This window comes from Macaca mulatta, chromosome 2 (assembly GCF_049350105.2).
Source record: "Macaca mulatta isolate MMU2019108-1 chromosome 2, T2T-MMU8v2.0, whole genome shotgun sequence".
In the NCBI taxonomy this organism is placed as follows: Eukaryota; Metazoa; Chordata; class Mammalia; order Primates; family Cercopithecidae; genus Macaca; species Macaca mulatta.
This window is the reverse complement of record NC_133407.1, coordinates 120127634-120153545: the sequence shown is the minus strand read 5'-3', so window position 1 is coordinate 120153545 and position 25912 is coordinate 120127634. Positions and strand designations below refer to the sequence as shown.

At 38.7% G+C, this 25912-nt stretch overlaps 1 protein-coding gene across 50 annotated transcripts in view; it reads right to left on the bottom strand.

Moving 5' to 3' along the window:
* CCDC66 (coiled-coil domain containing 66) overlaps window positions 1-25041 on the bottom strand; it is a 57067-nt gene extending 32026 nt beyond the window's left edge. For 6 of the 50 annotated variants that reach the window (XM_077993181.1, XM_077993185.1, XM_015130655.3 and 3 more), the window contains exons 1-7: window positions 24877-24955; window positions 23203-23267; window positions 22529-22554; window positions 17996-18437; window positions 15781-15946; window positions 15487-15590; window positions 13317-13438 (exon numbers count right to left, since the gene is read on the bottom strand). In XM_077993181.1, the coding sequence (XP_077849307.1) occupies window positions 13317-13438; window positions 15487-15590; window positions 15781-15946; window positions 17996-18437; window positions 22529-22554; window positions 23203-23267; window positions 24877-24887 (936 nt within the window). In that variant the 5' untranslated portion in view covers window positions 24888-24955. Of the gene's footprint in view, window positions 1-13316; window positions 13476-15486; window positions 15591-15780; window positions 15947-17995; window positions 18470-20243; window positions 20348-22528; window positions 22555-23202; window positions 23268-24876 lie in introns of all 50 variants that reach the window. The other 44 variants (XM_077993179.1, XM_077993180.1, XM_015130648.3 and 41 more) reach the window with 18 other exon arrangements.
* Between the last annotated feature and the right edge of the window lie 871 nt (window positions 25042-25912).

Below are 25912 nucleotides of genomic sequence, written 5' to 3'. Positions count from 1 at the left end.
TTTTTAGTAATGGGTTCAATTTCATTAAAGTACCATTCTGATTTACTGCTTCTTGTGTCAATTTTAGTAATCTGTGTTTTTCTAATAATTTGCTCATTTTTAAGTCCAAATTAACTTGAAAGTGAAGTTATTCAGAAAATCCCCTTCTCTTTCTAATGTCCATATTCTCTGGTGATGTCTCCTTTTTAATTCATCTCAATTTTATGAGGGGTTTATCAATTTAAATAACTTTTCAAAGAATTAACTTTTGGCTTTGTTAATTCTATTGTACATATTTCTAGTTTTACTAATACCCACTCTGACCTACTTTGGGCTTAAATTTTGCTGTTCTTTCTCTAACCTCTTGAGATGAATACTTTAGGTCACTGATACTTGATTTTCAATCTTTCAAGAGATGCATTTAAGGTGAAAAATTTCCCCCTCAGCACAGGAAACCTACATTTTGATATGTAATATTTTCATTATCACTCAGTTAAAAATATTTTCTAATGTGAATTTCTCTTTCACTCAGAAGTATACTGCCTACTTATCAAACATTTGGGAATTTTCTAGTTACTATTTGTTACTGATATCTAGCTTAATTCCATTATATGGTTTGATTCAGTGTCCCCACCAAAACTCATGTTGAATTGTAATCCCCAGTGTTGGAGGTAGGGCCTGGTGGGAGGTGACTGGATCACAGGGGTGGTTTCTCATGGTTTAACACCATCCCCCTTGGTGCTGTCATTGTGATGAGTTCTCATGAGATCTTTTTATTTTTTAGGTTGGTGCAAAAGTAAATTGCAGTTTTTGCCATTGAAAGTAATGGGTAGGCCGGACGCGCTGGCTCAAGCCTGTAATCCCAGCACTTTGGGAGGCCGAGACGGGCGGATCACGAGGTCAGGAGATCGAGACCATCCTGGCTAACACGGTGAAACCCCGTCTCTACTAAAAATACAAAAAAAAAAAACTAGCCGGGCGAGGTGGCGGACGCCTGTAGTCCCAGCTACTCAGGAGGCTGAGGCAGGAGAATGGCGTGAACCCGGGAGGCGGCGCTTGCAATGAGCCGAGATCCGGCCACTGCACTCCAGCCTGGGCAGCAGAGCGAGACTCCGTCTCAAAAAATATATAAAAATAAAAATAAAAATAAATAGAAAGTAATGGGTAAAACTGCAATTACTTTTTTAAAAAAATTTTATTTCCATAGGTTTTGGGGGAAGAGGTGGTATTTGGTTACATGAGTAAGTTCTTTAGTGGTGATCTGTGAGATTCTGGTGTACGCATCACCCGAGCAGTATACGTTGAATCCACTTTGTAGTCTTTTATCCCTCAGCCCCCTCCCGGCCTTTCCCCACAGGCCTTCAAAGTCCACTGTATCCTTCTTAAGCCTCTGCATCCTCATAGCTTAGCTCCCACTTATGAGTGAGAACATAAGATGTTTGGTTTTCCATTCCTGAGTTACTTCACTTAAAATAATACTCTCTAATTCCATCCAGGTTGCTGCAAATGCTATTCATTCATTCCTTTTTATGGCTGAGTAGTATTCCATCATATATCTATATCTATCTCACAGTTTCTTCATCCACTCACTGACTGATGGGCATTTGGACTGGTTCCATATTTTCCCAATTGCGAATTGTGCTGCTATAAATGTGTGTGCAAGTATCTTTTCCATATAATGATTTCTTTTCCTCTGGAGAGTTCACCAGTAGTGGGATTGCTGAATCAAATGGTAGTTCTACTTTTGGTTCTTTTTTTATTTTTTACTTTTATTTTTTGAGACAGAGTCTCTGTCACCCAGGCTGGAGTACAGCGGCGCAATCTCAGCTAACCGCAACCTCTGCCTCCTGGATTCAAGCAATTCTCCTGCCTCAGACTCCTGAGTAGCTGGGATTACAGGCGCTGCCACCACGCCTGGCTAATTTTTGTATTTTAGGAGACAGAGTTTCACCGTATTAGCCAGGCGGGTCTTGAACTCCTGACCTCAGGTGATCCGCCTGCCTCGGCTTCCCAAAGTGCTGGGATTACAGGCATGAGCCACCATGCCCAGCCTAACTTTTAGTTCTTTAAGGAATCTCCACATTGTTTTTCATAGTAAGATCTGGTTGTTTAAAAGTGTGTAGCCCTCCCTGCTACCTCTCTCTTGGTCCTGTTTGTGCTGTTAGATGCCTGCTTCCATTCTGCCTCCCACCATGACTGAAAGCTCCCTAAGGCCCCCCCAGAAGCAGAAGCCACGATGCTTTCTGTACGGTCTGCAGAACTGTAAGCCTATTAAACCTCTTTATAAATTACCCAGTCTCCAGATATTTCTTTACAGTGATGAGAGGACAAACTAATAAAATCCATGATAACAATCTATGTAATGTGAACCTATGAAATTTGTTCAGACTTTTATAGCCTAGTAAATTATTAATTCTCACTTTTTATTTTGAATATTTCATCTATAGATTCTTTGGGGTTTCTATATACATGACTAATAACTACACTTTCATTTTTTCCTCTCCAATTCTTATGACTTGAAATTTCTTTTCCTTGTTATATTGCCTAGAACCACCAATACAAACAGTAATAATATATTGGCATCTTATCTCTTTTCAGAGACAGGGTCTTACTCTGTGGCCCAGGCATAATCATAGCTTACTGCACCTCTAACTCCTGGGCTCAAGTAATTCCCTCACCTCAGCCTCCAGAATAGCTAGGACTATAGGCACATCCTGCCACGCTCAGCTAATTTTTTGTTTTTTGTGTGTGCTGTGGAGACAGGGTCTCACTATGTTGCCCACGCTGGTCTCAAACTCTTGGCTCAAGGCAGCTACTCTTCTGCTCTGGCCTACCAAAGTGTTGGGCTTATAGGCATGAGCCACTGTATCTGGCCCACAATTTTTAATAATGTATAATTTTATTGTAAGTGTGTCTCTTTTAAGCATCAAGTCTTTGGAGTTTTCATACCTCTGCTTTTTAACAAAGGATTTTTGACTTTTCAGAGTTGATTCTTGTTATCTTGCTATTACTATTTATCTTGATGTTTACTGTACAAACTATGTTGGCAGATACTCTTTATAATTATACTAATGGTTACTTTTTTTTTTTTTTTTTTTTTGAGACAGAGTCTTACTCTGTCCCCAGGCTGGAGTGCAGTGGCGTGATCTCGGCTCACTGCAACCTTCGCCTCCCAGGTTCAAGCGATTCCCTTGCCTGAGCCTGCTGAGTAGCTGGGATTACAGCCGCGCGCCACCACACCCGGCTAATTTTTTTGTATTTTTTAGTAGAGACGAGGTTTCACCATGTTGGCCAGGATGGTCTCGATTTCCTGACCTCGTGATCCGTCCGCCTCGGCCTCCCAAAGTGCTGGGATAACAGGCGTGAGCCACCACGCCTGGCGAGTTACTTTGGTTTTCTACATTCTTTAACTTTTATCTGATTTTCACAATCATAATAAACTCTGCCTTTATGGAGAGATCACACAACAGCTAAACACTTTGCACAATATTCTAGCAAAGCAAATGCATAAAGAACTAGAAAGTTCTCCTTGTTTCCTTCCACTATCCTTCACCAGAGTGAGACAATACCAACATTCTGCTTTTCGTGTGTGTGTGTGTGTGTGTGTGTGTGTATGTATGTGCTAGTCTTTTAAAGTATTTCTTTAAATATAGATATGGTTATAGTATACGCATTATTCTGCAACTTACTCTTTTCATTTCACAACGTCTTAAGAGACTTTTGTGTCAGCTACTCATTACTTTTTAACCATAAAATTCTTGTAAACTGTTTTAATTTTTACATTTTTCTGATCCATTTTTCTGATCCAGAAATGGTCTTTAAGAACTTTTCTATTAAAAGAAATATTTGGGAGAAATATTTTATATAATTATTCAGGTCTGAGTATGTCTTTATGTTCTCTCTATGTATGAACATCTTGTCTAGGCATTAAATATTTTAGCCCCACTATCTATTAAACCTTTATAAATATTGCTATACTATCTACAGAGGAGAAATCTAAGATCACTTTGATTTTTGTTGTCATTTTCTCATATTTAAATGCTTGAAGAAGTATATCCTTATTCTTGATATTTGTAAACTTATTACCATATGCCTTCAAATTGGCCTCTTTTCATTCATTCAGCCTAACTTTCTTCTGGATCTAGAAAATTTTTTTCTATGAAACTTGATATATCATTACTGCTGTTTTCTTCTTTAAGAAAGCCTATGATTCAAGATTGTATTTTTATAAGCTATTTATAATATCTTTGATATCAGATTTTTCATCTCTTTTGAAACTTCTTCCTATATTCTGGGAGTGTTCCCACAGCAATTTCTTCTTTTTCTTCATTGTAATTTAAATTTAATGTTTTACCAAGTATTTTTTCTTTCCTGTGATTGTATGTATTGTTTGCTTCCACTCACCTTATGTTGGGCCCATTCCTGTACAAAGACTTCCTGGACCAATTCAATTCCTTAAGATATGAGTAGATAAAAACTAAGTGAATGTTTTCTTAAAAAACTCTTAACTACGCTATACGAGGGGCTCTTCCTAAACTTGTATGACATGACAGAGGTGTATTTTATATTATCCTTTATGTTTTCTTGCATTTCACAAATATATATAATATTTTTAAAAGTCAGAAAGTTGGCCAGGCACAGCGGCTCAAGCCTGTAATCCCAGCCCTTTGGGAGGCAAAAGCAAATGGACTGATTGAACCCAGGAGTTTGAGACCAGCCGGAGCAACCCTGTCTCTACAGAATACAAAAAAGTAGTCAGTCATGGTGGGATGTGCCTGTAGTCCCAGCTACTTGTAAGGCTGAGATGGGAGGATTGCTTGAGCCCAGGGAGGTCAAGGCTACAGTTAGTTGTGACTGTGCCAGTGCACTCCAGCCTGGGTGACAGAGTGAGATGTTATCTCAAAAACTAATAATAATAATAATAAAGTTGAGAAGTCAAAAAAGGGAAAGATATGTAGAATTAAGTTATGATTATGCATATATGAGTATCTTGAGCATTAAGGTAGATCAAAGTTTATGTATCTACTCATCCAGAAAGCAAAATAGTACCAGAAGGATCCACATCAAACTCTTGCACTGGACAATGACCATCACTAAGATTCTACAAAAACACTTATAGAATAAATTCAGCAAAGTTGCAGTATATAAAATCAACACACAAAAATAAGTTGTGTTTCTATATACTAATCCATATACTAAAAAGAACAATTCTTCAAGGGTATTTAAAAATATTCTGGAGGAGGTTCCAAGATGGCCAAATAGGAACAGCTCCAGTCTGCAGCTCCCAGTGTGAGTCAACGCAGAAGACAGGTGATTTCTGCATTTCCAACTGAGGTACCAGGTTCATTTCACTGGGGCTTGTCAGACACTGGGTGCAGCCCACGCAGCAGGGCGGAGCATCGCCTCACCAGGGAAGCTCAAGGGGTCGGGGAATTCCCTTTCCTAGCAAAGGGAAGCTGTGACAGATGGTACCTGGAAAATCGGGACACTCCCACAGTAATACTGCACTTTTCCAACGGCCTCAGCAAATGGCACACCAGCAGATTATATCCCACACCTGGTTCGGAGGGTCCCACGCCCACAGAGCCTCGCTCACTGCTAGCGCAGCAGTCTGAGATCAAACTGCAAGGTGGGAGCAAGGCTGGGGAGGGGCGTCCACCATTGCTCAGGCTTGAGTAGGTAAACAGAGAGGCCTGGAAGCTCGAACTGGGTGGAGCCCACTGCAGCTCAAGGCCTGCCTGCCTCTGTAGACTCCACCTCTGGGGGCAGGGCATAGCTGAACAAAAGGCAGCAGAAACTTCTGCAGACTTAAATGTCCTTGTCTGACAGCTTTGAAAGGAGTAGTGCTTCTCCCAGCACAGAGTTTGAGATCTGAGAACGGACAGACTGCCTCCTCAAGTGGGTCTCTGACCCCCGAGTAGCCTAACTAGGAGACACCTCCCAGTAGGGGCTGACTGACACCTCATACAGCCACGTGCCCCTTTGAGACAAAGCTTCCAGAAGAAGGATCAGATAGCAAATTGCCGTTCTGCAACATTTGCTGTTCTGCAGCCTCCGCTGGTGATACCCAGGCAAACAGGGTCTGGAGTGGACTTCCAGCAAACTCCAACAGACCTGCAGCTGAGGGTGCTGACTGTTAGAAGGAAAAGTAACAAAGAGAAAGGACATCCACACCAAAACCCCATCTGTACATCACCATCATCAAAGACCAAAGGTAGATAAAACCACAAAGATGGGGAGAAACCACAGCAGAAAAGCTGAAAATTCTAAAAATCAGAGCGCCTCTTCTCCTCCAAAGGAACGCAGCTCCTCACCAGCAACAGAACAAAGCTGGACGGAGAATGACTTTGACAAGTTGAGAGAAGAAGGCTTCAGACGAGCCAGCAAAAGGAGGATGTTCAAACCCATCACAAAGAAGCTAAAAACCCTGAAAAACGATTAGACAAATGGCTAACTAGAATAAACAGTGTAGAGATGCCCTTAAATGACCTGATAGAGCTGAAAACCATGGCACGAGAACTAAGTGATGCATGCACAAGCTTCAGTAGACGATTTGATCAAGTGGAAGAAAGGGTATCAGTGATTGAAAATCAAATGAATGAAATGAAGTGAGAAGTTGAGAGAAAAAGGAGTAAAAAGAAATGAACAAAGCCTCCAAGAAATATGGGACTATGTGAAAAGACCAAATCTATATCTGACTGGTGTACCTGAAAGTGACAGGGAGAATGGAACCAAGTTGGAAAACACTCTTCAGGATATTATCCAGGAGAACTTTCCCAACCTAGCAAGGCAGGCCAACATTCAAATTCAGGAAATACAGAGAACACCACAAAGATACTCCTCGAGAAGACCAACCCCAAGACACATAATTCTCAGATTCACCAAAGTTGAAATGAAGGAAAAAATGTTAAGGGCAGCCAGAGAGAAAGGTCAGGTTACCCACAAAGGGAAGCCCATCAGACTAACAGCAGATCTCTCAGCAGAAACTCTACAAGCCAGAAGAGAGTGGGGGCCAATAGTCAACATTCTTAAAAAAAAAGAATTTTCAACTCAGAATTTCGTATCCAGCCAAACTAAGTTTTTTAAGTGAAGGAGAAATAAAATCCTTTACAGACAAACAAATGCTGAGAGATTCTGTTACCACCAGGTCTGCTTACAAGAGCTCCTGAAGGAATCACTAAACATGGAAAGGAACAACCGGTACCAGCCACTGCAAAAACATACCAAATTGTAAAGACCATTGATGCTAGGAAGAAACTACATCAACTAACGAGCAAAATAACCAGCTAACATCATAATGACAGGATTAAATTCACAGATAACAATATTAACCTTAAATGTAAATGGGCTAAATGCTCCAATTAAAAGACACAGACTGGCAAATTGGATAAAGAGTCAAGACCCATCAGTGTGCTGTATTCAGGAGACCCATTTCACGTGCAGACACACACATAGGCTCAAAATAAAGGGGTGGAGGAAGATCTACCAAGCAAATGGAAAACAAAAAAAAAGCAGGGGTTGCAATCCTAGTCTCTGATAAAAAAGACTTCAAACCAACAAGCTCAGAAGAGACAAAGAAGGCCATTACAACAAGAACAGCTAACTATCCTAAATATATATGCATCCAATACAGGAGCACCCAGATTCATAAAGCAAGTCCTTAGAGACCTACAAAGAGACTCAGACTCCCACACAATAATAATGGGAGACTTTAACACCCCACTGTCAACATTAGGCAGATCAACGAGACAGAAAGTTAACAAGGATATCCAGGAATTGAACTCAGCTCTGCACCAAGCAGACCTAACAGACATCTACAGAACTCTCCACCCCAAATCAACAGAATATACATTCTTCTCAGCACTACTTCACACTTATTCCAAAACTGACCACACAGTTGGAAGTAAAGCACTCCTCAGCAAATGTAAAAGAACAGAAATCACAACAAACTGTCTCTCAGACCACAGTGCAATCAAACTAGAACTCAGGATTAAGAAACTCACTCAAAACCACTCAACTGCATGGAAACCGAACAACCTGCTCCTGAATGACTACTGGGTACATAACGAAATGAAGGCAGAAATAAAGATGTTCTTTGAAACCAATGAGAACAAAGACACAACATACCAGAATCTCTAGGCCACATTTAAAGCAGTATGTAGAGGGAAATTTATAGCACTTAATGCCCACAAGAGAAAGCAGGAAAGATCTAAAATTGACACCCTAACATCACAATTAAAAGAACTAGAGAAGCAAGAGCAAACACATTCAAAAGCTAGCAGAAGGCAAGAAATAACTAAGATCAAAGCAGAACTGAAGGAGATAGACACACAAAAAACCCTTCAAAAAAATCAGTCAAACCAGGAACTGGTTTTTTGAAAAGATCAACAAAATTGATAGAACGCTAGCAAGACTAATAAAGAAGAAAAGAGAGAAGAATCAAATATATACAATAAAAAATGATAAAGGAGATATCACCACCGATCCCACAGAAATACAAACTACCATCAGAGAATACTATAAACACCTCTACGCAAATAAACTAGAAAATCTAGAAGAAATGGATAAATTCCTGGACACATACATCCTCCCAAGACTAAACCTGGAAGAAGCTGAATCCCTGAATAGACCAATAACAGGTTCTGAAATTGAGGCAATAATAGCCTACCAACCAAAAACAGTCCAGGACCAGACGGATTCACAATGGAATTCTACCAGAGGTACAAACAGGAGCTGGTACCATTCCTTCTGAAACTATTTCAATCAATAGAAAAAGAGGGAATCCTCCCTAATTCATTTTATGAAGCCAACATCATCCTGATACCAAAGCCTGGCAAAGACACAACAAAAAAAGAGAATTTTAGACCAATATCCTTGATGAACACTGATGCAAAAATCCTCAATAAAATACTGGCAAACCGAATCCAGCAGCACATCAAAAAGCTTATCCACCACAATCAAGTTGGCTTCATCCCTGGGATACAAGGCTGTTTCAACATATGCAAATCAGTAAACGTAATCCAGCATATGAACAGAACCAAAGACAAAAACCACATGATTATCTCAATAGATGCAGAAAAGGCCTTTGACAAAATTCAACAGCTCTTCATGCTAAAAACTCTAAATAAACTAGGTATTGATGGGACATACCTCAAAATATTAAGAGCTATTTATAACCTTACACCATATAGAAAACTTAAAATAGATCAAAGACCTAAACATAAGAGCTAGAACTAGAAAACTCTTAGAAGAAAATACAGTCTGATTATCAGACTTGGCAATGATTTCTTTGATAAGACACCAAAAACACAGGCAACAAAAGAAAAGAGATAAAATGGACTTCATCAAAATTAAAGACTATTATCAAGAACGTGAAAAAGTAACTCACAGAATAGGAGAAAATAGTTGTGAATCATATATCTGGATAAGGGATTATCATACAAAATATGTAACTCCTACAACTCAACAACAACAAAAAAACCCCCAAAAAACCTGATTAAAATGGGCAAAGGATCTCAATAGGCATTTCTCCAAAGATGTGCAAATAGCCAATAAATATGTGGGAAAATGTTCCATATCAGTAATCATTGGGAAATGCAAATCAAAACCACAATGATACCATTTCACAACCATTGGGATGGATACTGTCAAGAAATCAGAAAATAAGTGTTGGTGAGGATGTGGAGAAATTGAAACACAGTGCACTGTTGATGGAAACATACAATGGTACAGCTGCTGTGGAAAGCAGTGTAATCCTTTAACACAAAATTACAAAATTAAAATTGGTAAAAATTTAACATAAAAAATTTAAAAATTACCATACAATCTAGCAATTCCACTTCTGAGTACATACCCAAAAGAACTGAAGCAGGAATTCAGAAAGATTATTTATACACCAATGTTCATAGCAGCATTATTCCCAATAGCCAAAAGGTAGAAACAATCCAGATTTCTACCCATGGATTAATGGATAAAGAAAACATGGTATATACATACAATAGATGTTATTTAGCATTAAAAAGAAATGAAATTCTGACACATACTACAGTATGGGTAAACCTTGAGGACATTACGCTAAGTGAAATAAGCCAGTCAGAGGCTGAGACAGGAGGATCACTTGAACCCAGGAGTTTGAGGCTGGAGTGCAACATGACTGCACCTGTTCAGCCTGGGCAACAAAGTGAGACCCCCAATTCTTTAAATTATAAGTAGAACAAAACTTCATTAGCATTTGTTCTGTTGTCAGTCACTATTCTAAGCACTTTATATGCATTACCTCATGTTTTAACAATCAAAGCTTTGGTGACTGCCTACAACAAACTTCTTTCCTTCCCAATTATATAAAGAGGCTAACTAGATTATTCAAATAGTATAAATAGTTGTGGCTACAGCTGGGATTTCTGAAAACAACTGCTCTAAGGTATTTGAGAAGAGGGCTTTTTTGTTACACAGCAAATTCCTTTTCCCTCAATAACATCTCTCCAATTTTGTACCACAATCACATACAAATACATAAAAACTGCATTTAAATAGTAAAAGAAATGAGCCAGTAATCATACTCTTTTAACTCTTGGTTGTCCAGTCCTGGATATTGCATGTGTTTCATTTTCTAGTCCACCCATCATGAACCCCCACAACTTTTGTTTCCAAAAATTTTTTAAATAACTTTACTGGGATTTTTTATTATTAAAAAAAAGATACACATGAGGAATAAAAGTAAAATTCTAAGTCCCCCAACTAACTGAATGGATCATCTCTTGGCCAAGGGGACCCAAAAGTGCCTTGAAAACTGAGTTCTTGGCCATGAGTGGATGGGGGAATCAGACACACCACATTATACCTCCTCCCTCCCTGGCTAACCACTATTTAGCCTAAAGGCTAAACAGAAACCAGCCCTTCAAAAGATGCCAGCACTGACACCAACCAACATGCTTCTGGCCAAAAGGTTTGTGTCCTCTGCTTCGCTTTTTGATGTCAGAGGGCTGAAAACTCTACCCTTGGATCATGCCAACGCTGCCATTTTTTGTACATGGGACCCATGAAGGGGCATAAAACTCAATTGTGTATGCGTGTTTCTCCTTTCATAAATATTCATGACTCCTCGTATAGCTTATTAAATATGTATGTTCAGCCACTTCACTCAGCATAAATTCCTGTTCCCTTCCCCACCACCTTGAAGTTTTTGCCTCCTGGCCCGCCAAAGGCTATGCTTCCCAGCCTGTCAGAATGGCCATGCTGCAGGTTGCAACCACTGATGAGAAATACAGTTCTCCTTTCCAAATTCATGAGCTTCATCATTTCATCAGCTGACAAATACTATCATTGAAAAATATATACGAAATATTTTAAAACCTAAAAGTCACCTCAAATGGTTCTTTACTTGCATTAACAATCATGATATGGATTATCCCCAGATAATAAATGACTTAAAAAGCCATGCAAAGTAAGAAATAATAAATTATATATTGACATTTCAACTGAAAATTTGGCAACTGAAATTAACATTTTTAGCATTACAGATTTTTTATCCTGATGTTGAAAATAAAAGCCAACAACTGATCCTCACCAATTTCATGAAAACTTAGTTTTAGCTACAGTTTTTAACGGTGTCTGCATACAACTTCTAAACTTTACACACTTAAAATTATCACCCAGAGCTATAGAATTTTCCAAAATGAGTTCTACCAAGACAACCTTATTGCCTTTTCAGTCAAAGTGCTTTTGGGATTGTGGGCAAATGCAATTCAGATTTCATTCCTTTTGTTAATGTAAAATTATCAACAGACAACAAAAGTATTCAATGTAGGCAAGTCAGCTCTACACGAAGCAGAAGAGACAGCCATGCAAAAAAATTAACTTGAAGGGGTTCTATAAGAAATTTACCTAATTAGGCCACAGTGCCAAAAGTATCTACCACCAGAATCATATCTTTAGGAGAACCATCCCTTTAGGTCACTGCATTATTTTCAGAATACATTTGCTAACATGTAAATGTTCACAAGGAGGAAGGGAAATAAATGTAAAAAAGAAATGAAGGCGAATGAAGCATAATACACTCAAGTAAAAATTAACTGATAACTAAAAATAAGTAGGACTTAAGATTCTCTCCTTCAAGGAAAATAGGTTAGAGGTCAAACACTAAAAGGTTTAAATATCCAAAGTACTGACACTTAGGACTTACCGCTAAAGTCTGACTAGCTCTAAGTAGTGAATGCCCCATCAGCTTGGCCCACCATCACCTGGCTAGGAGACTGTGATAGAATGCTTGAAGAGCTAGCAGAAGTATAAAAATCAATAGAAAAACAGTGACACTGTTTCTTTACCCAAAATTACCACAGATAAAATTTAAAAATCACAAAAGCACTACACAAGGCACACTTGGCATATGCGTATATTTGATAGCTAAACACTTACACATAGTTAGTGGCAGAGTTTTGTATTCACTTCAAAAATTGCAGACCTCCTTTATAAGACTCCAAAGGAGGTGCTTGGGAGCCTCTACACTCACCTAATGACAACGAGACAACTTAGAGAATGTAAATGGAGACCGGTTGAGGTCATAATTAAATTCAAAATAACACTGTTTTAAAATACCATTATGAGCCAGGCCCAGTGGCTCACACCTACAATCCCAGCTACTCAAGACGCCAAGGTGGGAGGATCACTTGGGGTCAGAAGTTCGACACTAGCCTGGGCAACACAGTGAGACCCTGTCTCTAAAAAAAATTTTTTTTTAATTAGCTGGGCATGGTGGAGTGCACCTGTAGTACCAGCCATTTGGGAGGCAGAGGCAGGAGGATCCCTTCAGTCCAGGAGTTTAAGGCTGCAGGGAACTACGATTTCACCACTGCACTCCTGCCCGAGCAACAGAGCAAGACCCTGTTGCTTAAAAAAAAAAAAAAAACACACACACACACACAAAAAACCCCAACAATATGACAAGTTTTTTAAAATAGGCTGGGCGCGGTGGCTCATGCCTATAATCCCAGCACTTTGGGAGGTCGGGGCCAGCAGATCACATGAGGCCAGGAGTTCGAGACCATCCTGGGTAATGTGGTGAAATCCCATCTCTACTAAAAATACAAAAAATTAGCTGGTCGTGGTGGTGAGTACCTGTAGTCCCAGCTACTCGGGAGGCTGAGGCAGGAGAATTGCTTAAGCCCGGGAGGGGTAGGGTGCAGCAAGCTGAGATTGCCACTGCACTCTAGCTTGGGCAACAAGAGATAAACTCCGTCTCAAAAAAAAAAAAACTTTTTTTTTTTTAATAAGCTTTAAAAATAAATTCTGTAATATGAACACTGCTTAGCATTTTAAAAATTGCAATTAAGATGTCTTACCCTAGATTGGTCAAGAATTTGAAGTTTTTCCCGTATTATTTTATCACTTTCAGATTTTTTCCAAGGATCATTCCATTTTTCAGAAACTTCTTTTTCTTTCTTCTTTAGAGCAACCTGTTCATCTGTAAATAATGTCCTTTTTAAAAACATGTACAAAAACTGTAAAAAAAGAACCATGTAAACAAATCATGACTTTCTTAATGCAGATACCAATACGGATCTAATCAAAACTTTTTTTTAGGAAGGAGACTAACTCACGAAGTACAGAATAATTTTTTAGGGACACAGAATAAGAAAAAATTTAATCAGAACCAAAGTTAAGTATGGTACAATTTCATTATCACAATTACCAATAAGGAGCAATTTTTTTTGGAATAACTTATTTTATATTTTGTCAATTATCATGAGGTTCTAGTTTCCTGTAATGTTCATTCAATTATTATTAAGAGAATTAAAAGCTAGAATTCTGAAGTAGAGAACTATGGGTTAAAATTCAAGTTCAAGAATTTCCTAGCTATGTGACTGTTAGCAAGCTGCTGGTAAGCTTTTTTTTTTTTTTTTTTTTTTTTTTTTTTTGGATATAGAGTCTCATTCTGTCACCAGGCTGGACTGCAATGGCGCGATCTCAGCTCACTGCAATCTCCGCCTCCCCGGGTTCAAGCGATTCCCCTGCCTCAGCCTTCCAAGTAGCTGGGGCTACAGGAACACATCACCACACCCGGCTAATTTTTTGTATTTTAGTGGAGACAGGGTTTCACTATGTTGGCCAGGATGGTCTCTATCTCCTGACCTTGTGATCCACCTGCCTCAGCCTCCCAACATGCTGGGATTACAGGCGTGAGCCCACCGCACCCGGCCAACTGCTGGTAAACTTTCTAAGCCTTGGTTTCTTCTATAAAATGGGGATAATGCTAGTGCCTATCTCAATATAGGGCTTGGCACAAAGTAAATATTCAATAAATGTTAGCTATTATTTCTTAATTGCTGACAAGTAAAAAACGTAAAACCCTGTGTCTGACAGATATAGTCAAAACTAAACCCCCAATGAACAGTTCTTTAAATACAAAATTCAATGATATATAAATTTAAATTCCAAGGATGTTACTGGAAGCATGACTTAAATAGAGGCGCTTTACTGAGACAAATTTAAAAAAAAAAGTAAACTGAGTTTTAAAATAATTAAAGCATAAGGCCGGGTGTGGTGGCTCATGACTGTAATCCCAGCACTTTGGGAGGCCAAGGCAGGCCGATCGCCTGAGGTCAGGAGTTTGAGACCAGCCTGGCCAACATGGTGAAACCCCATCTCTACTAAAGATACAAAAAGTAAGTTGGGCATGGTGGTGGGCACCTGTAATCCCAGCTACTCAGGAGGCTGAGGCAGGAGAATCACTTGAACCCAGCAAGAGGAGACTGCAGTGAGTTGAGATGGCGCCATTGCACTCCAGCTTGGGCAACAAGAATGAAACTCCATCTCAAAACAACAACAACAAAAATGATTAAAGCACAAAACATTCCGGTCATTTCCAAGTACTTCTTTTTCTTTTTTTTGTAGAGATGGGGTCTCGCTCTGTTGCTCCAGCAGGCAGATGCTGAACCCCTGGCCTCAAGCAATCCTCCCACCTCGGCTTTCCAAAGTGCTGGGATTACATGTGAGCCACTCACCTGGTTTTGCTTATGTGTTTTTCTGTGTCACCCATCCCAGCCAAGTTAGTGATGGCCTCACAAGACTTACTAGTTTTTCAACTAGAGTGAAGCCCATCTCATGCCTTTGGCATAGCTATTCTTAAGAAATACAACTGCTAGGTCACACATTTTGCAAATTGTGATATGCAGACCCCAAGTTTAGTCAAAGAAGTAATGGATATTTCTTAGTCACTAACGAAATTTCAAGACTATAACAGAAATCTGTAATTTCAAGCAATTCTCCTGCCTCAGCCTCTCAAGTAGCTGGGACTATAGGCGCACACCACCACGTCCAGCTAATTTTTATATTTTTAGTAGAGATGGGATTTCACCATATTGGCCAGGGTGGTCTCGATCTCTTGCCCTCCTGATCCGCCCGCCTCGGCCTCCCAAAGTGCTGGGATTACAGGTGTGAGTCACTGCGCCCGGCTTCAATACATATTCTTTAACCCAATAAAACTATAATAAAGGTATAAAAGTTACCTACCTAGCTCTTTCCTCCACTGGGCTTTTTTTGCCTCCAACGAACTTCTATCACGTTCCCTTTCCCCCAGAGTACTGAATATGTCAGCTGGTTTCCATTCATTCTCTCTAAGGTAAAACGCAAAAGATAATAGAAACTGTATCATACATTTCTATACAACTGACTCCATAAATATTAAGTAATAAGCTTTTAAATAGCTCTAAGTATTCAGAGTAACTATTTCACATGCAAGTAAAGGAAAAGCAAAACCATATTCCAAAGATGACCACAAAATAGTAACAGACAGGAGTTACATACATGGCAATTTTTTGCTCACACTGCTTAGATGTATCCTGATGTTCATTTAAGACAGATTTACTTTCAGCTGGGACAGATGAAACCATTTCAGTTTTTTTGAATAATCCCATAATATTCTCATCCTTTGGCTGATTAGAGATACTGTTTAAATGTAGACTATATTGACCTAGGAGGTAAAATACATGTTTTAAAATTACCACTAAATTACATCTATTATAATACTTGACATAGTGCTATACAGTTCTTACATGTCTTATACGTTACTTAAATTAACTCTCAAAACAATCCTTGAGGTGGCTTTAAGCTTCCCTTCCCGTCAAAAAGGAAAAAAGGAAGCAGGGTGTGGTGGCTCACACCTGTAGTCCCAGAACTTTGGAAGGCTGACGCGGGCAGATTGCTTAAGCTCATGAGTTAAAGATCAGCCTGGGCAACATGACAAAACCCCGTCTCTACAAAAAATACAAAAATTAGATAGATGTGGTGGCACGTGCCTGTAGTCCTAGCTATTTGGGAGGTTGAGGTGGGAGGATGGGTTAAGCCCAAGAGGTGGAGGTTTCAGTGAGCGGAGATTGTGCCACTGCACTCCAGCCAGATCCCACCTCAAAAAAAAAAAAAGGAAACTGAAGCCCAGAGGTTAAATGGCTTGCTCATGACCACAGTCCTACAGTTTCTTATATCAAATAAGGAAGAAAATAAGCTAGCAACAACAGAAAACAAATCTCCATTTCCTCTTGCCAACATGCTTTTAAAAATAAAAACTGGCCGGGCGCAGTGGCTCACTCCTGTAATCCCAGCACTTTGGAAGCCCGAGGCAGGCGGATCATGAGGTCAGGAGATCTAGACCATCCTGACTAACAATGTGAAACCCTGACTCTACTAAAAATACAAAAAATTAGCCGGGTGTGGTGGCGGGTGCCTGTAGTCCCAGGTACTTGGGAGGCTGAGGCAGGAGAATGGCGTGCACCCGGGAGGCAGAGCTTGCAGCGAGCCAAGATCGCGCCACTGCGCTCCAGCCTGGGCGACACAGCGAGATTCCGTCTCAAAAAATGAATAAATAAATAAAAATTATAACACAAATCACAATCTAAAGGGGAATAAATACAAATATCTTGATAAATACTCATTACCTTGACATTACTTTTCTTATTTAGCTGTGAAATCAGTGGAAAACCTTTTCATGAATTGTCTCTATGTCCCAGCCATAATATCAAAATCACATGTTTTACAGAGGGCTCATGGGCTGGCTCAAGAAATGTTCTGATTTCTTTTGAATGTGCTAGTTCTCCCAATGAAGAGAAAGCATACTTAATATGAATGTCTATATGATTAGGCAAATTCTGCTTTTAACTTTGTTGATATGATCTCTCATTATGCCTAATAAGCAGGTTGTGGCTAGAATTTTAGCCCTAAAGACAAAATCCAGCTCCCTCATTTTACCAAGAATAATCTATAACAAGAGAGTAAAGAATTCCATCTTGAGTATCATGGGAATATACAGGAGTTACTGGGTCCCCAAACCATTTGTGGGGCCTCTCCATGTGAACTGTTAATTTTTTATTTATTTCACTATTGCCTAATAAAATTTTAGATATTTCTATTGTCTTCATATTCGCAATTCCTTATCCCAAAGTGGAAATTAGAAGGCTTTTAAAAACATGATGCAATGCCAGGACTTGTGAAAGAGAAAGCTTGTAACACTCTACTGTTCGTTCCAAATCTGTGTTAACTTTGTTTTTTAAAAAAAGTACTGCCAATTCTTAGCATGGAATGAGGAACAGGAAGATTAAATGCAGCAGCCAGGAAAGCAGTGTTTTTCAGCAACTCAAGTCCAATAGTCATAGTAAAGTTTCCTTAATTTTCACTGGAAATACCATAATGGGTTTTTTTCTTAACAATGTTTCATATAACTATTTTAAATATGAGTAAAGCTTCCTATATTCTAAAATAAATATAATAGTTTTTTGTACTAACATTTTTTCTAAAATCCACAGAAACTGGGTTTCTTAATATTCTGAGCACTAACCTTAAAATATGGCACAACTATAAAAATAATTTTGCACATCAGAGAAAGTCCTCTAAAAGAACAATTATTTTAATAGCTTGACAGGTTAAATTAGAATTTAAGAGTCACAGTTACATAAAACCCAATGAATCTGACATTCTAAAACACACATTGAAAAAATCAAAATTCATGAAAACTTTAGAAAAATCTTACTTTTTGCCTCCTTTCCATTCTCAGTAAGGGAAAGAGATCTATTTCCTTGGTTTACAGTCATCAAAATCTGTTGTAGTTGGTCTTGTGTTAGACACACCAAACTGCTCTTCATGTTTTCAGCTGTGATGTGTTTTTTGTGAGGCTTCTGTTTAGCTACTAGAGATGTATTTACGGTGTTTCTAGTCTTCTGTATATTAGGGGTTGCAGGTGGAATCTCTTTCTGGATATGAAGACAGTCTTTATCTACACATTGTTTACATAAATCCTTAATGGATGAAAAAGTCATTCCATTTTTTTCACCTTTTGCCTGTGATGTTTCTGAACCAACTGTCTTCTTTTGCAAAAGCTTTTCACTTCCTATACAAGTATCTTGTGTTGATTTTAGAATGTGCCCAGTTTTTGTTCTTAAAGGACATTTTGCAATCTTGGTCTTATTTCCCATCTGTTAAAACACCAGAAGCTTATTCTTTATAACTGTCCAAGAAAAATCAACAATTATCTTTATTTATATGATCTGTGATAAATCAGTCCTCTAAACTTTTTTCCATTTTGCTATTTAGGTAATATAACCATAAGAAACTAACTCTTAATACTTCCAAATCTTCATCAACAACTAGAAATTATCTTACTTCAGGAACTTTTATTACAGTTGTTATAGTACAACTCCACTATACTCCAGCTTTGAATCTAGTGTCATTAGATTATACCACCTACATTACCTCTTTTTTTTTTTTAATTAAAAAAATTTTTTTTAACTACTTTCTTTTGACACAGCCAGGCTGGAGTGCAACAGCACGATCTCAGCTCACTGCAACCTCCACCTCCCGGGTTGAAGAATTCTCCCGCCTCAGCCAGCTGAGTAGCTGGGATTACAGGTGCCCACCACCACGCCTGGCTAATTTTGTATTTTTAGTAGAGACGGGATTTCTTAGCCAGGCTGGTCTCAAACTCCTAACCTCAGGTGATCCACCCGCCTTGGCCTCCCAAAGTGCTGGGATTACAGGCGTGAGCCACTATGCCCAGCCATTTTTCATTATTATAAAGACAATGTTCAATGGATTTGTTTAATATCAGCTGACTTCACAATTTATATGGGGCCAGGATCCCAAGACCAGTACAAATCAGAGAAAAGTAACATTTTTAAATATAAAATGTGGACTGGGTGCAGTGGCTCACACCTGTAATCCCAGCACTTTGGGAGGCTGAGGCGGGTGGACTGCCTGAAGTCAGGAGTTCAAGGCCAGCCTGGCCAACATGGTAAAACACCATCTCTACTAAAAAAAAAAATACAAAAAACATAGCTGGGCGTGGTGGTGGGTGCCTGTAATCCCAGCTACTCAAGAGGCTGAGGCAAGAGAATTGCTTGAACCCAGGAGGCGGAGGTTGCAGTGAGCCGAGATCATGCCACTGCACTCCAGCCTGGGCAACAACAGCGAAACTTCATCTCTAAAACAAACAAAAAATATACATATAAAATGTGCTACCTAGCACTAATATTACAAATACCTTTTAGTATGTCACTGATTCTCACATGCAGACATACTCATAAAAATTTTTTTATTGTTTTATAGTTCAACTAATCTTTGAGACTATTTTAAGTGTAAGAGTTTTAGAATCCATTATTTTAATAAATTACTTATGACACTGGACTATGTGTAGTTTCCCATTTCTCTTCCTATAAACCTAAGAAATTAGGCAAGTAACCAAGTTTACTTCATTACCATGGACTGAAGAAAAATGTAGGAGAGGCTAGGCACAGCAGCTCACACCTATAATCCCAGCACTCTGGGACGATGAGGCAGGAGGATCGCTTGAGCCCAGGAATTTGAGACAAGCCTGGGCAACACAGGAAGACTCTCGTATATACAAAAAATTTTAAAAAATTAACTGAGCATGGTGGTGTGGGCATGTGCCTGTAGTCCTAGCTACTTGGGAGGCTGAGGCAGGAGGATCCCTTGAGCCCAGGAGGTTGAGGCTGCAGTGAGCCATAATTGTTCCACTGCACTCCAGCCTGGACAAAGAGAGAGAGCCTGTCTCAAAAAAGAAAAAAAAAGAAAAAAGAAAAATGCACAGATTTTGATAGAATTAGGAAAGCACTTTGACCACATATATGTTAAACTTGATGATAATGAGATAGAGTTCAGCTGTGTTTAAAGAACACACTATGGAGATTACAATAATTCAACCAGTGGGAAATGGGAAAAAAGAGAAAAGAGACTTTTGGCGTTGTAGTAACTCAGGCGCTTACCCCATTAGAAGGAACAAAGAAAAGCACTATGCAGACAGAATTCATGAATAACTTGCAGAAAAGAGAATTCAACATCTAGTTGCCGAACTGTGAAATTTGGGAAACTAAAAAACAAAACAAAAAAGGAAGAAAATACTCCTGATTTTGGTGTTTATAGTCTGTGAAGAGCAAAAAGAAACGAGAAGGATCTCTGTAACCTCTATCAATATGGGAAGATAAACTTGAAAACAATCAATACAGAAGAGAAACTTAGGTTGCATCAGTATTTTGAAGTCCCAAATGCAATAGGGATAAACCCAATTTGCTTTAAAGCAGTAAACAATTTAGGCTCAACATTAGTTGAGAACATATTAGTTACTCTTAAAAAAAAAAAATCCTAAAACACCTCTTGACAGCTGATAGAATTTCTTAATTAAAAATTAAAAGTCTAGTAATCAAAAGTCCAAGACTAGTAACTTTATTATAGGCCTACCAAAAATCCAAGACTAATAATTCTGTTCATTATAGGCTTATAAAAGGGATCTTCAGATGTTTTGAGTTGGTTAAAATGACAATAAAATGTCTTCACAAATGTGGCTTCTGTAACAAATCAGCCTGGAGAAGATAAAAATCAACCATTACAAATAGCTTTTCATCTAGGTACTTGATAAAGGCCACTGTATTTGTAAATGTGTTTCAAATAACAGCAGTTAGTTGCAATTTTTAATAGGGAAAGGGGTAGGAATAACATACAATCTGTAGTCTGTGATTAGGGGAGCATACAGGGTATATAACTATATGATAGAGAAAGAGAAATAATTTTTATATGTAGCTTGTGGAATTGTTCTGATCATCTTCACCTATTTATTGAGGGATATTTTGGGTACTCCAACTTCTTCACCTTGATTAAACCTGCAAGTAAAGCCATCAAGGGCTTAGAGTTGAAGGGCAAAGTGATACATCATCCAAACTGGGTTCTATCCACAGACAAGTAAAGACTTTAAGACATTGTAAAGATAAAAGAAAAGGGGGCTGTAGTAAATTATGGAAGAGGAGAAGATAAATTCCCACTGATATTAATCTAAAAATTAAAAAAGAAATAGGTAACAAGAAAAGTAGAAGTATCAAAAAAGTTGGCTTTTTTTGTTTTTGTTTTTTGAGAAGGAATTTTGCTCTGTTGCCCAGGCTGGAGTGTAGTGGTGCGATCTCGGCTCACTAGTGGTGTGATCTCGATCTACAACCTCCATCTCCAGGGTTCAAGTGATTCTTCTGCCTCAGCCTCCTAAGTAGCTGGGACTAGCACCACCATGCCTAGCTAATTTTTGTATTTTTAGCAGAGATGGGGTTTCACCATGTTGGCCAGGCTGGCCTTGAACTCCCGACCTCAGGTGATCCACCCACCTTGGCCTCCCAAAGTGCTGGGATTATAGGCGTAAGCCACCATGCCTAACCTCAAAAAAATTTTTTTAATGATAATTCCAGCCTGTGCAACATAATGAGATCCCATCTCTACTAAAAATTTAAAACATTAGCCGGGCATGGTGGCTCATGCACATGGTCCCAGCTACTCAGGAGGCTGGAGGAGGAAGATATGCAGCCATGATTATGCCACTACACTCCAACCTGGGTGACACAATGAGACTCTGTCTCAAAAATTAAACTAAACATAGTGATAATGTATTTTGCAGAAGAAAAGCACAATAGATTCCTGATAAGGGAAAATAATTTAAAAGGAAAACTACCCTTAAGCTCAAGTGCAACCTTTTAAAGGAAAAAGCTAAATGCATGCTATAATTTGTGAATGAAATTTCCCCTTTGGTGTGGGCAAATGGACTTTGAGTATGAAAAGAAAAAACATTTGCTTAAAGTCTGAATATCTATTTTTAAAGATCTCTGGAGCTGCACTGTCCAGTACAGTCCATTATCCATTAAATTTCATTAAAAATTAATGGAAATTAGAAATTCAGTTGCTCAGTCATACTAGCTACATTTTAAGTGCTCAATAACTACACATGACTAGTGGCTTCCATATTCGATAATACTGACTTTATTAATGAACACTTCCATTAATACAGACGCTTTACTGAATAGCACTTATCTAGAGGAAGAGGTTCTATTGGGCTTTTTAAACCTAAAATGATTCAATTTCTGTGAAAGGACCAATCTGAAAGCAAGAAAATAACTTCTCACTATAATTCCAAATCCCTCACAACACTTGATATTTCCCAGGAATTATTTTCTAACCACTGTAAAGAAAACTGCATTTTACATTTGAAAACAGGTCAGGTCAAAGTCATATGGCTTACCTTCACAGAAATTTTTGATTTACGTTCTACAAAAGAAAAAAAAAATTACTAAACTGTCCACCAAAAACATACTAAGGTGGTCATGCAAGAAAACTGTAATTAATATTGTTGTAAGATTTTAAAGTGGCAACATTATCCTCGAAAGCACTAACTTTAGATCTTGACTGAGTGTTCTTTCCTAATCCAGTTCAAGTATTTACTTCTATTTTATTTTTGTTTTTATCTTTCCAAGGAAAAATATAAACAGAAAAAAATGCGAAGGAGAAGATACCAAAGTACACTGAGATTAAAAACGAATACTAAAAGTGACTTTAGCATTTTACTGTGGTCTTATTATAAACTTTTCTCAAACGATACATTCTTTACTTGCAAAGAACATAATTACATAAATTTCACTTGTATTATTCCTCAGGCAATAAGGATATTGGCTATATGCAAATATAATGAACACGCACTACACTGGGACATTAAATGTTATGAGTCCGAATACTGACAGTAGTAAGCAGTGTTGTAATCCGATTTGGCTAGAAGTAAATTTGAAGAAGTTTGAGGAAACAGTTTTTTTCAAAATATTTAAATATCACTCTATTACAAGCAAAAAGTCGGTTGAACTAATATAAATTTTATTTACGAATTTAAAATTTAACATTTCAGATTTCTGTAACATAACATACCATATGGAGACAATATTAGCTTGGTTTTTCCATCCAGTAATTCAGTTTCAAGCTTTAAACCATCTCTGCAATAAAAAAAGAAAGTTGTCTCTCATTTTTAACAAACCGCAACATTTTAAATAACCAGAAATTTTCATTTGAACCTTGACAATAAATCCATTATTTTGAATTTATGCAGAAATCTTGTACACATCAAACCAGTTTTTTTATTAAAAACGTTTTGCAATCCAAGATAAAACCCACAACTACAGGGAAAATTCTTGAAACTCTTCAATAATACAAGCATTGTTATCATTAACCTGAAACCTCATTTTGTTATTGGTAAACTATCAATTCAGTTATACCACCTTTTTTTTTTATAATTCTAGACTGGAAAAAATAATGCTGTTAGCAAAACGCCTCACATAAGTTAAAGGAGCAAGATATATTTAACCACCATTCATTAGTTTCATAATGAACTCAAGACTAACACATTCTATGGAGTGCTGGAGCATCGTAAATGACTACTAACAACGCCATCAAGTTTAGTAACTGCTTGAGCAAAGAGTACCACTTTGAATATTTCAAATAATACATATTGATATTTAGTATGATATTTAGTACTGATATTTAGTATATTTATACGTGCATGTCAAAAGCAAAGGCATAAAGTAACAGCAGGCACTGCCAACAAAACTTGAATGTCTGTTAAGGTCCTAAAACTCCACTGAAAACAAAAATGGCAGCCCATACATACAGTCCATAATTCAGAGAAAATTAAATCCAGCAAGCCAGTCAAGGGAGAGAGAGGCTGGGAAAAGTCTGATTAGGAATGCGAAATTTGCGGTGCTGCTCAGGTAGGGGAAATCAAATTACCTCAACTATTAAAGGTAAAACACTGGAAAGAATAGGTTTTACGGCTTTCCCTATTGCAGGGTTATGAACAGATCATGTTTATGTTGGTGAAACGTCACCAAGAAAGAAAAGACCTTGAATGGTAAAGTATCTTCAATGACGCACTACACTGTAATCTCCTTAAGGGACACGCTATCTTACTTATTTCCATATCCTCAGATTCTAAAACATAACAACATTTGCTGAACGATGTGTAGTTAAGTGTGAGTTTGGTGGTTTTTCATCTTATTAAAATATCAAACCTGCGAGTGATTTAAGACCATGCACCAAGTCCTTTTTATTTATTCACCCCTACGTAAGGAGCGCCTACTAGGTGTTAGGCACTGGTACTACATCGATTTCTTCAGAAGCCTCGGTTCCCCGCCTCGTGCACCTAAAACTAATCTGGGCGCTCCAACATTCTGCAAGACTCCAAAAACAAGGTGGCGAAGAACCCGGGGCGTGGGCCAGGAGTCCTCCCCAGGAGCCTCCACGCTTCCTCTAACTGTCTCGTCATTTCTCTCCTTTCCTCCTCAGCTCTCTTTCCTCCCCATCCTGAGGTAAATAAGGGACCGAAACGGGAATCACGGGCAGTTTTAATGCGAGTCATTAAGTGAAAACGTAAGGTCTGTGGAGTCGCTAAGGGCCGACCCGTCTACCTCGCTCTTCTACCCGAGAACTGGGCTCTGTCCCTCTCGGCGGCGCAGGTTGGGAACGTTCTCCGCTAAAGACTCCAAGGGACAACCCAGATACATATGGCCCCCCTTTCCGCTGACGACCACCTTCCTTACCCCAGCTTACCCCAAGTTCATGGCCTGACCTCGCACTTCCTCCACAGAACGCTCCAGTCCCTTGTGTACGTCGGTTGCCGCCGCCGCTCAGCAAGCGCCACGCTAATTGGATATAGGGGTGCCGGCGAGCTGAGCAAGTGGACCAATGAGGATGGGGCATGCTGGCTGGTGCGCTGAGCTGGGCCGGGGCTGCCAGGCCTACGGCTGCGTTCGCCGTTTGTGCCTCAATTGTGCCGTTTCCCTACGCGCCGCGGAATTTGGCCTGACCCGGCTTATGAGTCTAAGGCTTCGGTGGCGGAGACCTACGCTTCTCGCAACTGTAACCTTGCAAAAGGTGCGCGCGCGCACACACAACACACACACATACACACCCTTTTTTGGGTCACCATTTGAAAGTAAGTTACAGACATTGTAACGCTTAACACTTTAACATTGCAGCATGTATCTCCTAAGAACAGATGTTCTGCTATATAACAACAGTACCATTATTATACCTAAGATCATTAATTTCATGATAGTATCTAATTTCCCTTCCCAATTTAATTTCCCCCACTTGTCCTAAGAGTATCTTATAGGCGTTTTATTTAGAAAGCAAGAGCCAATCAAGGATCACACATTACATTTGGTTGTTAAGTATCTTTGCACACTCTTTCCAGAAAAAAAAAATGAAAGGTATATTATTAAATGCTAGACAAACCTTTACTTTTTTTTATTGTAATATATGTGTTAAAAATTGCTATTTTTTGCCATTTTCAAGTAGTAATTACATGATACAATGTTGTGGAATACACCAGTATGTTTTTCCAAAACCTTTTTAATACCCTTAAATAAAAATTCTGTGCCCATTAAGCAATAATTTCCCATTCTCCTCTCCCCTCAATCCTAAGAAACCTCTAATCTTATTTCTGTCGCTAGGAATTTGCCTATTATAAATATTTCATGTCATAAAAGTAAAATCAAACAATATTTGCCCTTTTATGTCTGACTTCTCTCATGTAGCATAATGTATTCAAGGTGCATCCATGTAGTATGTATCAGAGTTTCAT